The sequence below is a fragment of the Artibeus jamaicensis genome, unplaced genomic scaffold (assembly GCF_021234435.1).
Source record: "Artibeus jamaicensis isolate MK-2021 breed Jamaican fruit bat unplaced genomic scaffold, CSHL_Jam_final contig_3176, whole genome shotgun sequence".
Taxonomy (NCBI): domain Eukaryota; kingdom Metazoa; phylum Chordata; class Mammalia; order Chiroptera; family Phyllostomidae; genus Artibeus; species Artibeus jamaicensis.
Window position 1 is genome coordinate 7812303 of NW_026521740.1, and position 14970 is coordinate 7827272.

The 14970-nt window shown below is 41.2% G+C and overlaps 2 protein-coding genes across 4 annotated transcripts in view; one reads left to right on the forward strand and one right to left on the reverse strand.

Moving 5' to 3' along the window:
* Positions 1-1303: 1303 nt before the first annotated feature.
* On the reverse strand, positions 1304-13591 carry NUP43 (nucleoporin 43). The gene is made up of 10 exons (XM_037156804.2): positions 13521-13591; positions 12422-12549; positions 11402-11769; positions 10972-11094; positions 9522-9599; positions 7794-7974; positions 6380-6515; positions 5466-5617; positions 3576-3698; positions 1304-3058 (listed from the first exon to the last, which is right to left on the reverse strand). The coding sequence occupies exons 3-10, from the start codon at positions 11519-11521 to the stop codon at positions 2829-2831; spliced, it is 1143 nt and encodes a 380-aa protein (XP_037012699.1). The 5' UTR covers positions 11522-11769; positions 12422-12549; positions 13521-13591; the 3' UTR covers positions 1304-2828.
* Positions 13592-13715: 124 nt separating this feature from the next.
* Positions 13716-14970, forward strand: part of PCMT1 (protein-L-isoaspartate (D-aspartate) O-methyltransferase) — a 49715-nt gene continuing 48460 nt past the window's right edge. For all 3 annotated transcript variants that reach the window (XM_037156806.2, XM_053663460.1, XM_037156805.2), the window contains exon 1: positions 13716-13957. In XM_037156806.2, coding sequence (XP_037012701.1) covers positions 13729-13957 — 229 coding nt within the window. In that variant the 5' untranslated portion in view covers positions 13716-13728. The remainder of the gene's footprint in view (positions 13958-14970) is intronic.

Consider the following 14970-nt stretch of genomic DNA (forward strand, 5'->3'; position numbering starts at 1 on the left):
CAAAGGAAATAGACTTCCAGGAAATACAGGACCCTTTTGAGTCCCACTCACACACTGAAATCCCACCATCATGCTGGATCAACTAGAGCTGTCCAGGTGAAGGAGGCAGCACAGCATATTTTCAAATATAGGGATGAGAACTTGTTGGGAATGAATGCTGTGGAAGGCATGATTAGGCTGGAGATGCCCTTCCAGGGTACCTTCCACCTCTGGGATCCTACAGCCCTCAAAAACATTGTTTGATAGTTCCATGAATAGAGGCAGTGACAATGAGCAAATTCATATTTTAGTTTTATTTACACCACATAAAGCTTGTGTCTTATTAAATGTATGGCATGCAACATCAAAGGTACTGTCTTTTATACATGATGATAAACACGCTTAAATAAAAGCAAACCTTCAAACTTAAAACTGTTTCTAGTTCAAGCTAATATTCTAAGCCTAGATGTCCGGTTCCTTCCTCCTACCATTATTGACTACAATGATCAAAGGGAAATTATATACACTTCTGCTGGAAACTGAGATGGGTGCTAAGATAACTTTTCAGCAGCAGAAAGCAGAGGCACAAGCTTACTATTCACGCACATGGAAAACGTGCCACCAGGGACCTAAGGCCTTTGACTTAGAGCAAGGATGTCAGCCTGCTAACCGTAATGTGAGGGTGCTTGCACTGGGTGGAGAGAGACTCTATAGCTTAGGCTGCAGCAAGACAGCCATGTAAAGGTAAATATAAGGCCACAGGAAAATTCATAGCTGTGTTTATATTATTGGACCCATGTGTTTACTGGCAAGGAATGTGCATCTGTATATATCTCATAAAAACATATGAAAGACTTAAACTGCTGTTGTGATTACTTAAAATGTTCTTTTGACTATTATTTATTTCATATTTGTTTTTCTGTAATGGAATACTTCTACAAGTAATAAGAGAACGTCTTAAAAATCAGTGCCCTGTGGATAGGACCCAAAGCTGTCCCCTGGCTGTGAGAACCCGAACATGACACAATACAAGGGTCCTGGCAGGTCGTGAGCACAGGAACCCCAAGTGCCAAGTGATGTGGGCTGAGCTGACAGCACAACCTCTGTGCAAGCTGTAGGGGGTTCCGCGGGCACAAATGAAGGCCCCGAGCTTTAAATTGAAAACACTAAAAAGCAAACATGGGCATGGAGAAAGAGAATGTGTATCGATACAATGGAACATTATTCAGCCATAAATACAGGAATGGTGTTCTAAGTGGAGCTGCAACATGAATGAACCTTGAAAACTTTATGCTAAAACAAACCAGACACAAAAGGCCATATCTTACATGATTTCATTTATAAATAATGTCCAGAACAGGCAAAACCATAAAGACAGAAAGTAGGTTTCTGATTGCTAGGGAATTGGAGAAGGCCAAAATTGGGACTGACTGCCAATGGGGGAGGAGTGGTTACTTTGAGGGATGAAAAGAATGTTCTGGACATAGATAGTGGTGATAGGTGCATAACTTTGTGAATATTTTAAAACATGAACTACACACTTTAAAATAGTGAACTTAATGTATGTGATTTGTAGCTCAGTAAAAAATAAAATTATCATGAACTTTTCTGTATATAGGTTATATTTCAATAGTTAAAATTTTTTTAAATGCTAAAAAAAAGCTATTCCCACCAATATAAGCATAAAAAATTCCTATCAGCAACATTTTCTTTCCTTCTGATTCTTTGGAATTCAAAGTTACTAATTACCTTTAATAAAATATTTTTTTAGCCAGATATATACAAAAAAGCAGATGATAATATGTATTCCATTTTTAAATGACAAAAAAAGAAAAAAACCCGAGATAAGGAAGCACAAAAAAACTGAAAATATTAGGAGAGAAAAGCAATACTTTACTTAATTACTATTATTGGAACTACAAATAAATGAAAACAGACTTCAATTATATAACTCATTAAGGTCTTAATAATCCAATAATGCATTTAATCTACCAAACTCTGAAAAGACAATGTCATTATATTGTCTTCAAACACTACAGTAGATTATTAACATTTCAGATAAAGAAGGCAAAATTCTTTACTCTTAACCACACACCATACTGGCCTCATACATGTTACACTACCGAATTTTAGTTTGGGAATAGGCTCATTTATCAATGTCAAAATTATTTTATTGCACCATGTCCAGCTCAGCAATTTTTGACTCCACTAAAAAACTAAAGAAAAAAATCATTAGAAAAAAATGTATTTTCCTTTTTTCAAGTAAAATAAAGCTGGGTATGAGCAGTTGGTAAGGTTCCACTCAAATGTATTCTAATAAAGGAACCTGTCAAAACATTTTCACCTTTAAAAAAAGTCTTTTTTTTTGTTCTACTAAATTCTTTCTGAAAACGTTTATTAAAATAATTAAGGAAATAAGATACGAAGTCTTGAAGAAAATACTTGCAGTGAAAAGAATAAACATGAACACTGGCTAATGCCACATAGTTGATGAAAAGGATGGGAACCCACTGGGGAGCTGAGTCTCACAGAAGCAGAAATGAAGAGCAGCTCCCATGAGCTGTCCAGCAGAGTCTGTTTCAAGGCAGTGTATTCAGCAACACAAGGATCCCTCTGTTGTTCTCTCACACATTTCCGTTCTCTTGTCATCAGTCTCCTCTCAGATTCCCCAACTTGTTAGGGGAACTTCCAACTAACAAACACAGAACTGGACATTGCCATTAACAACAGTTTACCAATGCTACCCCTGAAAATTTCACATCTTTCAATAATAAAAATTTGTAAAGACTCAGGAATTCAACATGTTAACTGTTTTTTTTTTTACCTTAAATTTTATAATTAAAATATTTTCATGAAAAAAGTTGTCTAGTAACATAAATTGCTTCTGCATCGGTTCCACACACAAGACAAGGACCTAAAACATCCAAACTGTTCACAGACAAAGTCCTGTTGGGAAGCAAGCTCGTGATCTCAATACGGTCTTTCGCAGGGTCAGTGCTGAGCCAGGAGCTCATAAGAGACTGGTGAACATTAGCCTGGTTACCGATGCTGTGAGACAAAAAAGTACTATTTCTTCCTCCTGGGAGAAAAGAAAAGGGCGGGGGGAGAATCTTTTTATTTTTTCTGGTCTTCCCTGGGGATTTTTTAAAAAACTGCTGACACTATTACAGATGTCCCCATTTGCCCCCTCCACTCACTCCCACCCACCTCCTACCTTCCCCACATTGCTGTTTGTGTCCAGGGGCCTATGCACACATGCATGTACATTCTTTCGCTAATCTTGTCCAGTCCCTCCCCACCCCCTCTCCCTCGGAGATCTGTTAGCCCATTCCATGTGTCAGTGCTTCTGGTCCTATTCTGTTCGTCAGTTTAATTTGCTCATTAGATTCCACACACAAGTGACATCAGATGGTATTCATCTTTCTCTGACCAGCTTACAGGTCCATCCATGCTGTCACAAAGGGTAAGAATTTCTTAACAGCTGTGTAGTATTCCACTGTGTAAAGGCACCTTATCTTTCTTATCCACTCATAACTGATGGGCACTTGAGCTGTTTCCAGATCTTGGCTATTGTAATAATTCTGCTATGAACATACCTTGGTGGAAGAGTGATGATTTTTCAGGCACATCTGTGGATGCATCCCAGTGCCAGAGGGACCCGTCCTCAGAACAGGTAAATAAATGATCTGGGTTGGACGGGTGAAAGTGAACTTCCCACACTAAAAGATAAGAGCCAAGAAGCTAATCCTGTGCAGATTAATTGAATAAACTTTAAAACCCCTTCTCTATACACAATCTCCTATTAACCTGTATTACTCACCTTCAAACCCCTTCAAAGTCTTTGATAAAGATCAAAGGCTTCAAAATTAAACACCACAACTCTCCAAATGGCTTTAAAATGTAGACAGGGTAAAGAAGCCAAGTAAATCTATAAGTGTATCGGGCCAGCAAAAGAATGAAAATAAATGCTAATCATCTGACTTATTACATTTTTTCATGTAAAAGTATGACCTTGGGATAATTCTGGAAAAAATTTTTAAAAATTGTCTTAAGTTCTCTTATTTTCAGTTCCTGTGTCATGAACATATGCAGGTTATATTATTGGAAAGATTGAGAGAAGACCATAAAAGTAATATACAAATGAAATTCTATTAGGCAGAGTCCAACTTGGCTCATGCCAGGACTCAATACTTCTATTCTAGCAAACTAAAACCTGGAAATGCTCAAAGAATCTGGAGCCCAGTTTCGGTTGGAGGACTTTCAAGAAGACAATTTGGGATTGAGGACTCCTCCAACTCTAAACCTGAAGGAATTATTTGTGCCAGTAGACATCTGGGAGCCCATGACTGGCCAGGGCACCTTAGGAAGTTCCTTGCAGCATGCAGATAAAACAGTTGGTCTGTGATTCTGGGTCTGGGGATGTTAACGAGGTAGCATAGAAAGTGCCGGGGTGTAACATAAAAGTGCAAGGCACATATCTGCAAGCTGGCATTTTCATTTGGGCAGTTACTACAATAAACATGTCACAAAGCATAGAAAGGTCACCTTCCTTTGGAGAAAAGGAATGTGTTCTGGGTGAGTCCCTGTATAAGGTGCATTCATACCGTTTCATTAAAACAAGGTGAAACAAAACTTTCAGCTACAAGCAAATGCCCAAATCTAGATTCTTCAGTATTTATTTATTTTCAAACTAGAAAACAAACTGCTAAAAACAACATTATTTCATTTCTAGCCAAGAGATGGAATGACTGCATCACAATCCACTACATTCTTGTGTTTACTGCATGACAATACGGGCTGGCTATTAAAAAGGGGCTGGTAAGAAGAGATCTGAAACCTTGTAATTCTACCACCACTGGGGTAGCCAACATCAGACTCTATGAGGGCGGATCCTATTCCTTTCTATTCATTTATTTTCCTGGGCATAGCTATAAATGAAAAAGACAAAGAAATTTCTATCCTTGCATTTGCTTTATCTTAAATATTATTTTAAAAGTCATTTATCTTCCCAAGGTAATAATGTGAAACTTATTAAATAGAAGTTGTAATACTGACATAATGTTTGCTTTTTGGTACTTTTATTCAAGTATTAATACAAACTCCTCTTAAGTCAGAGGGATTTAAAATCATAACCCACTGTTATGATATCAAAAATAATGGTCATACAGTGAAAATTTCTGTCCAGCCAATAAATCCCCACCAATCTCAGAAGACACCCGAGCAAACAGAAAGACAAGAACCAGTATCTATTTTTCTGTTAAAAGGAAAAATGAACATGCAGGCTAATCACTGGGGCTTTGGATAGAATAATGAAACATGTTAAAGAACTTAAACGTCAAGTAAAAAGGGGTAAGTTAATTATTATAAATTTATACGACTCAGCCAAAAGACTATAACGCAACACAATCCAGTTATAAGTTGTGGAAAGGTACTTATAATTTTGTTGGTTCAGCCAACAAAAACGGATGTGTCTCCAGAACACTTACTTTCAGCTTCATGAGCCTTCAGTAGAGACACAGGCATTGTGCCTTGTCTCACATCCCAGATACTCAACATTCCGTCCTGGCCGCCCGTAGCGACAACATGCTGTTGGTTGGGATGTCTGTCAACACAGTGGAGTGGCACTCGGTCACCGGTCCTTTTATGGGGGATACAATGACATCAAAAATATTAAAAAATATACTTTATCTTTGCAAAATCCATGAAACATGTTTCATTCTGGTAACTAAATGATAACTTTGTGGCTAGAGCTGCTGGCTGAACTGCAATCATGTCCAAAAAATGACTACATGAAATCTACTTCTAAATATTAGAATGGGGGGGTATGCGATTTAAGGCCAAAGTTATTCATTCTCTCTTCAAATTGGGAAGCATAGAGAGCAAGACAATCTGATGGTATGATGTGCAAAACATATTTCCATTTCCTGGCTTTTAAAAAACATGATGTATCAACTAAACAGCATATTCTTTACTCCTACCTTATTTTATGCTTAGTTTCTGCCTTTTAGTTTGACACATTCTCTTTTCTTGTTACAGAAAAGTAGGCCACACATATAAAAAAGGGGATTTCTGCTCAAAAAAAAAATCTTGGATTTTATTTTTCTTCCAGTTATAGCTAGAGTGTATTATATCCACTAACAACAGAATCATTCGATGACCAAAAATAAGTTCCTCATTAAATAATAGAAACTTCAAAGAAATAAAAGCTCTGAATCAAGACAGCAAATACTAAGTGCAGCATGGTAGTATCGAACCCATCAAATTGTATTTGCTTTACCATATTTAAATAAAGGTTATTTTCTTAAAATGAAATTAAAATACAATATGGTTTAAGGTCTATTGTTATAAACAAACAAATTAATTTTGCATTACACTACTGAAATGAGAAATCAAAACTTACAGTGATAATATCTGAGAGGGCTCATTTCCTTGTTGTCTGAAATCCCATATTTTTAACTGTCCAATTGAATTGACTGTAAGGATCTCAGGAGTTCGAAGGAAGGTCACAGCATGGAGTGTACTGCTATCTGCATTGTCTGCAAATTAAGAAAGTAGTATATCATTGTCTGCAAATTAAGAAAACAATAGTGTATGTTAATAGGTTTCTGTGTGTCTTGAGGATCTTAAATCACATTCCTTTTCGTTGAAATACTTCAAGTGAAATTTCAGAGGTCACAGTTTAATTTCTATGAAAAAAATACAGTAATATGCATATTAAAATGAACTGTTCTTTGATAGAAAAATGGTATCACTCACAGGACACCTGAACTGTTTTCCAAAGACAGGACTGAGTTTTCACATACCTATTTCTCTATTTCCACATAAGACTGTTTTTCTACATTTCTGAGAGCTGCTCCAGCTTTTCTATATGGAATTTTATTTCTGGTTAGTGCTTAACCCAAAACCTCCATTCATTCTATTGGGCCAAACCCCAGTACTTTGTACAGCGCTCACCCTGTGTTATATTATTCTGCTGGCTCACCTCCAATTTATTCATCTTTATCCTCATCAGCTCTCTCCTCCATGTCGGCCTTCCTAATCGTTACAAGGACCCTTTCCTTCTCACAGTGTCTAAGCTGATACCACCTAATGTAGCACATACTCAGACTTTTGTTTTGTCACACTCCAAACTGCCACCAGACAACGGTCCTTTAACAAGTAGAGTTCATCAGAACTAAAAATCACAATAAACTACACCAAAAACTGATTCATGAGCTCAAATCAGAGAAGTTCTGACTCAGGCCTAGGTTGGTGGGCTGTTAAATATCTGCTCAGGCAAGTCCTTGTGAAGCCTGGTCTAGAGAAACTACACTAGAATAATCCCCCTAACACAAGACAGGAAGTATATCACCCACTTACTCAAAAGACTTTCTCCAGCTACTTAGTTGTCTACCTAACAAAATGGAACCTCAATGGTTATGCATTAGACTCTTCACAACCTGGCTTCATCTCTCACCTCCCCTACATAAATATACAAAGTCAGCTCAAACTATACTTTCTATCACTCTCTAAATGGCCATATCCTGCCTCCACACTATTCCTTACATCTGATGTGCCATTTTTTTAGTTATTTATGGTCTAGAATGTGGATTAAATTAATTGCCACCTGCCCCTCAATTCTTTATCCAATAACCCACTCCAGCTGAATAAAAAAGTTTCTTCTGTAGTGGACGCCTTATCAACATACTGTCTGGATAAAGGGATTCTACTTTGTATATTTCTATATCCTTCAGACACCTTGCATTGTATCTACTCAGCACATGGCAGATGCTCAATCACTATGTGACAGATGGAAAAAACATGGCTTTTCTTACCTATAGTTCTCACAGCTTCTTTGTGATCAACTCTGAAGAGATTTATGCGACCATCTTCTCCGACTGTGACGATCTCTGGGTTGTTGCACACCAGCCCCGTGCACGGCGCACAGCTCCAGGAAGGGCTGCCCGGCCCCGTGTGGTAGTGAGCTGTGGCCCACTGCTGGCTGGCTGTCAGCGTCTAGGTGTCAGAAATGACGATATAATTAATCAAAGCAAAGCTGTAAAAATGTAGCACTTTTCTCCAGTTAAAGAATGTTTTAAGCCCTGGCTGGTGTGGCTCAATAGATTGAGTGCCGGCTTGTGAGTCGAAAGGTCATGGTTTCAATTGCCAGTCAGGGCACATGCCTGGGTTGCGAGCCAAGTCCCCGGTGGGGGGTATGGAAGAAGCAACGAACTGATCTTTCTCCCTCCCTTACCCTGTCTCTAAAAATAAATAAATATTTAAAAAAAAACAATGTTTTAATAAAATTCTGTCCCATACTCTTCTAGAAAAAAGAACAACTCTCTCCTTTTTCCTTTGTATATTTCCAAATATAAGTCTAGAACCTACTTCAATGAAAGCTCTGTATACACTAGATTAGATTCTAAAGGAACACTGTTCAAAACTATTCCAAACATGTCTCAAATTAAAGAAATTGTTTTTAGATATCAGGCAGTTGTGTGGTCAAAAGCAACTTTAAATTCTTAAGGAAATTAGCCTACAACTAAGAAAGAAATCTCACTCTGGCTGGTGTGGCTCAGTGGATTGTGTGCTAGCCTGTGAACCAAAAGGTCACTCACTGACTCCCAGTCATGCCTTGGGCCATGTCCCCAGTTGGGGGTTTGTGAGAGGCAATCTTTGCTGTCTCTCTTGCACACATTGATGTTTCTCTTTCTCTCTCCTTTCCCCTCTCTCTAAAAATAAATAAAATCTTTTAAAAAAAGTTAAAAAATAAATAAATCTTTAGGCCACTTTATAAATGACTCCATTAAAAACAATAAGATTTTGGTCTTATGGTTACTAGGCATGCTTATAAGCAAGGTAACCTTCATTAATCCCAACACCTAAGTAAGGACTCTCTTCCAGCAACTGCAAACTATTACGAATGGGGCTACTGGAAAGGACTGCCTCACTACTATGCCGTGCAGGTCAGCACTCCGGGCTGCAGCACACAAGAAAGGCACTGTAAACATGACAGTGGTGATGGACAGAGATCTGATGTGGGATGGAGAACACGATACAATGTACAGATAATGTATTACAGAAACTACCTGACACCTATATCATTTTATTAAGTGATGTCATCCCAATAAACTTAAAAAAGGAAAACAAAAAGTCAAATCTTCATACAGAGTATCCTGTCTTTTCATTAAAACCCAGGTTCTAGCCACAGATGCAAAGTAGCCATTCCTGTTCTTTCTCATGATACTTGAGCTAGAAGGTGCTCTTTCTTCAAAGACCAGAATAGGAATTAAAAGAGAGAATTACAGGAAAATTACTGGCCGGAAGAGTATATTGTTAGGTCTAAACTAACAGAACTTATGATGTATCCAATTTCAATAAAAGTTCAAACAAACATGGTTGTAGAATTAATCTATTAAAAGATGGGTAATATAACAATATTTTCTCCCTCCATGTTTTGAGATTATAAAAAAATTTAATTACTTGTGCCATTAAGTAGTCTTCTTTAAGCCTTTCTATAAATAATAAAATACAAATTCAATTTTTCAATAAAATTTCTTTACCTGGTTATTTGGATGGTGAAGGAACACTGTTACACATCCTGTTGATGAAGCAGCTACAATTCTTTCCTGATCAAAAAACTAAACAGAAAATTCCTGCTTATTATAGATTCAGAAATATCAGTATGGAGGAAGCTCATTTGTTTAACTTAATTAGCAGTAATAATTTTTTACAAGCCTCTAAGTGCTGCGCCCTGGCTGGTGTAGCTCAGTGGATTGAGCACGGGCCTTCAAACCAGACAATCGCAGTTTGATTCCCAGTCAGGGCACATACCTGGGTTGCAGGCCAGTTCCCAGCAAGGGGACGCACAAGAGGCAACCATACATTGATGTTTCTCTCCCTCTCTCCCTTCCTTCCCCTCTAAAGATAAATGAATAAAATCTTTTTTAAAAAAGCCTGTAAGTGCTAAGCAAGTGAAATGTGATGATAGATCTGAAAGTCAAAATTCCTATACAAATAAAAGTATTTTTGTGAAGAAAAAACTCAGTATTTTTTCTCTAAACTCACACATCTATAACTGATTTAATTAATTTGGGACTGCTACCATAAAGCTTCAGAAAAGCATCATTCCCACGGTGAGGCAACTTTCTAGAGAAAGAAAAGGCAAGGACTCTTACTTAAGTCATACGCCAGATTTGAAAACCTAATTTTATTCCCATCACTTACTAGTGGCTTTGAGACCTTAGCTACGTTAAACTGCCCAAGCCTAGGTAAACCTTTACAAGGAGAAAACTAATTACTACTTAGAAGGTTGTGAGAAGTCAAAAAAACAAACAAACAAAAAAACCCCATGTAAATCCCCTTTCAATTACTCCTCCCATAGAACGTGCTCAAAAGATCTTACTATCAATTTTCTCACTGATAAGCGAGATAACAAGATTTGGTTCACTAGCTGCAATGAGAATTAAATTAACTTATGCCAAGTTCACAAAACAGTGCTTGGCATTATGACAGTCAATTAATTAAAAACACCTAAGATTAGAAAACTGTACTTGGAAAACAATTAAATAAATTTAAAAAAAACCACCTAAGATTAAAAAATTAAGATTAAACCTTGGCTGTGTAGCTCAGTGGATTGTGTGTGGGCCTGGGAACCAAAGCATCACTGGTCTGATTCCCAGTCTGGGCATGTGCGTCGGTTGTAGGTCAGGTCCCTGGTGAGGGGTGCCCAAGAGATGACCACACATTGATGTTTCTCTACCCATCTTTCTCCCTCCTTTCCCCTCTTTCTAAAAATAAATAAAATCTTTAAAAATTATAACTAAGATTAAATCCATTGCCCCAATCCTGATTCTGCCATTAAGTGGCTAATAAGTTCGAAAATCATAACCTATAGAAAATTCAGTTTCCTGTAAATCTGGGGTGAGACTAGACATACTTTATGGTCTTTTGCAGCTCTAAATGTGCTACTCTCCGTTTTTAACCAGTTAGCTTCTGGATATACAGACGTACTTGTAAATCCATAACATCGCCATAGTGCCTGGTACCGCACAGTAACTGATGGTCTCCTTCAAATCCTCCATCAGAGTCCAAGTTCCCCAAATCTCCGATAGACCACAGTGAAACGTAATTTTCCTGTAAAGCAAAAAGTTTTATCTTGAGTTGATACATACGTTAAACTCCCGAAAATTAAAACTTGTATTTGCCTTCAAGCTACCTTGCTTTAAAAGCATCTCAGAAAAATGGTGAGATTCGAGGCTTGGGTGCACACAGCATCGATGACTCGATACTTGTCGACCGAGACGGATACGGAATCTCGTGGCGGGGGGGCTTTGGGCGGGAAGGGGACGCAGGAGGGCGAGCAGATTTAGAAGCCAAGAGAATTAGCGCGCGGGGGCCGGAGTCACGGGTCCCGGGGGGAAGAACTCCCCGGCCCAGGTACCTCATTGTCCCAAGAGCCCGTAGCGAAGGTCTCCGCGGTTTGCAGACTCCCCGAAGGTACCGGTCGCCAGCGGGTTTTGCTGATTTTCTGAGACACGAACTTAGCATAAATTTCCTCCATGCCGAAATTGTTCCCTGTAGACACACCGAAAGAAGCCAGAGCGCGCGCCTCTCAGTCCCGCCCCTTCCCGCGGAGCCTTGATTGGACCGACCGTACCCGGCCGACAGTGGCTGCGGAGAGCCAATTCTCTTCCGTCAGCAGTGGGGGCTCCGCCAGTCCCAAGAGGAGGAAGACGGAATGCATTTCGTCCCTGAGCAGTGTGTGAACAGAGGCAACGGTGTCTTTGTACTGTACAATCTGCTCCTAATCTGCAAAATCAGTATAGAAACACCGACACATGCATTTGTGCAATAATTGTCTAATGTAAGACAAACTCAAGAGCAAAATCAAAACAAAATAAATACAAGAAAAACCACTAGGTAGCCTCCTAAGCTTTCAGTTTTGCATTTCACGGCGCAGAGTCCAAATCTTTAAATTCTCACGGAAGTACAGCTCTTTAACGCTCCAGCATATTATTTTAAACCTCTCTCTGTCTCCCAAACAAATCCTCTGCTTCAAAGTTGTTGAAACACACTGCCAGAGCCTGGAGTTGGAATTTTGAAGATCCAGCTCTAATTTTGACGACGAGTTGTGTAACTTTCCTCAATTCATTTATAAATAATTAAGAATGAGTGTGATATTTAACGTTGACAGCCTAGGAATCCGGGCTGTACGTTCTTTCTGTGCTTTTGACTACACCTAAAACACCCTTTTATTCCTCTCTTCTCAGAATCCTACCCATCTTTCCAGGACCAGTTCCTTCCCAGTCTTTTCCTGATTACTGTAGCCCATAATCTAAATTACTATAGCACTTGATATTTAGAACACTAATAGAGCTTAAATTTTGCCCTCTGTTGCTACTTTTGATGCAGATCCTCAATTAGAATGTAAATCCTACTGCATAAAAGAGATATGACTTACTCGTCTGTAAAAAACAAATCTCCTTTATCAATATTTATAATGGTGTGTTGGTTGTCAGCTTTAGGGAGAAATCACGTCTTGCTGAGGACTGAGACTGTTTTTGTTTTAAATGGAAGGCCATCAGGAAACTGCAGAGATTAAATGGGAAACTATTAGTCCCAAACTGACTATTTTATTCCTAATATTGAAGAACACTGTTTTGAGTGTGATTTCATTTATGGTCATAGAATCTCAGGAAATAGGTAATCTATATTTTGGATTAGACGTAGTAGGCTGAATATTACACATAACAAAATCTCATGAGAACAATTTTAAAATTGCTGCTGACGCAGTAGCATAGATGTGTTGACAGAGCTTTGTTTTCTACCTTAAAGTTTATTGGACTAAAGGGTGACTGGATCCTGTTTGTCTCAATTCTGATTAGCAGGCAGTAAATTGGATGTGACGGGTATGTTCTCTGCTTCTCCATCACTGTCTGGCACAGCTGACAGCAATAAAGTCGGTGTCCAGTCTAACGGTAGAATTTGTGAGGTTTAATTTGCTGAAAACGCACTCTTGTGTTGGAAGAATAACACAAGAGTTATCCGGCGTAGGATACTGTGTTATTTTTAACCATTTGCCTTGCTCTAGCAAGTAAAACATTCCCCACGCGCCCCTCCTCCTCCCATGTCATGGTATTCTTCCACTCTCTTGAATTTGTGCTTTAGAATTGAGAACAAACCAGGGTTTCAACAGTCTGCTAACGAAACACTGATGTACTTGTCACAAAACCAGAGGCTGGAGCACTCGGGGTAGAGAAGGCCTCTGCCCTCCCGTGCTTAAATGAAGATTATACAGGCTCCACCACAGGGAGTTCTGACTCTAACCAACCTAAGTATTAGCCAACAGGGTTGGGTGAGGCAGAACGGAGGAAGCCCACCATCTAACAATCTGGACAGCTATAGGAGCAAACCCGCCGCTTGCAACAGCTGACCCATCGGTGACTGCGGGGCCACCGGCAGCGGAGGAACCTTCCCGCCACCGCGCTGGGTGACCAGAATCGCAGCCAGGCACACGACCGAACGCGCCGGGTCGCACACCGTCTGGCCGCAGAACGAACCCAGCAAGGAGGCGGTGTGCAGCCCGAGTCTTCATAAATGGACAAGCAGCGGAGCCGCTGCTGACCGTGCCTCGCCTCCCCGCTGCTCCCCAGCAGCCACCGCAGCAACCGGCGCGGGCGGCCAGGCTCCAAGCCACCCCCGCCTCCGGCCCCACCCAGCCGCACCCGGGGCCGCGCGGTGTCACAAAGCGCATGCGTGCCGCGGGGGATGCCGGGAGCGCGCAGTGGCGGCAGCGGTGGCGACGGCAGTCACAGCGGCGGCAACAGTGGGGAGGCGAGCGGGGCGGTGACCGTGTGGGAGGTGGTCTCACTCTTGGCGAAGCTGCTAGGCACCGTCGCCGCGCTGAAGGTGGTTCTGTACCTGCTCCGGGTGTGCTTAGCGATGGCCTGGAAATCCGGCGGCGCCAGCCACTCGGAGCTAATCCACAATCTCCGCAGTAAGTGCCACCCCCGCCGGGTGTGGGGCAACTAGGGCAGGCCAGGCCTGGACCGGGTCCCCCCGGGCCAACCGGAACGTTCTGTCTACACCCCCGTGCCTGCTGAAGGGCTTCGGCGCCGGGTGCACCAGCAGTCCCGAACCGCATGCGCTTGAGATCGCGTCCCCCGGGACCTGTCACTCACCGGCGACTCGGACTGGAAGGGGAGAGAAAGAGCTCGCTGCCCGTGGGGCAGGGGCAGGCGTCTCCCCGGGGGCCCGGGGGAATGGGAGTGCGGCACAGGTAGTGGGGCTGTCACTGGAGTCGGCCGGCCGCTCGGTCGGGTCGGGAGGGCGAGGGGCGTGCACTCGGGGTGGGGAAATGTTTGCCAGGCCTCCTAGACACTGGGCTGGACCTGAGGAAACTGCACCCTGGCCCCTCACTTCTCACCTTCCTCCTCCACAATCGACCTCGATGCAAGCGCGCTCTTCTGTCTTTCCTCCCCCGCCCTCCGTTTTTTCCTCTGGAGGGAGATGCCACCGTCTGATACCGGCGAGGGGAGGGAGGGGAAGATGAGAGGACTGTCATTGCGGATGCTGGGAGAAATTTCTGGGGCGGCTGTCCAGTGGAAAGCTTCGTGGGGAGGGAGGTAGAGGAAGAAATAAGCAGGGGATGCTGTTCCTTCTCAGGTCTTTCACGAGCCTTTAGAGATCCTGGGATACACGAACTATCGTGTGTGTGTGTGTGTGTGTGTGTAAGTGTAATGTTCTAACTTCTTTCAGGACTGTCGTATGCTTTACAAGGCTTGTATGGAAGTTTCCTTATGTCATTCTCTTTAGTCATGATAGTCCTTCCTCTGATGGTAATTTTAGGGTGGGATGAGTGCTGTGTCACTTTCTTTTTTTTTTTTAATTGAAATACGGTGTTGTTGTCTGGTTGGGATACCAGGAGAACTGCAGTCTGTAATATGCTCATACTAGTCAGAATTTATTTTACTTTCTTTGGCACAGATTTTGCAGATAATCACATTTTGA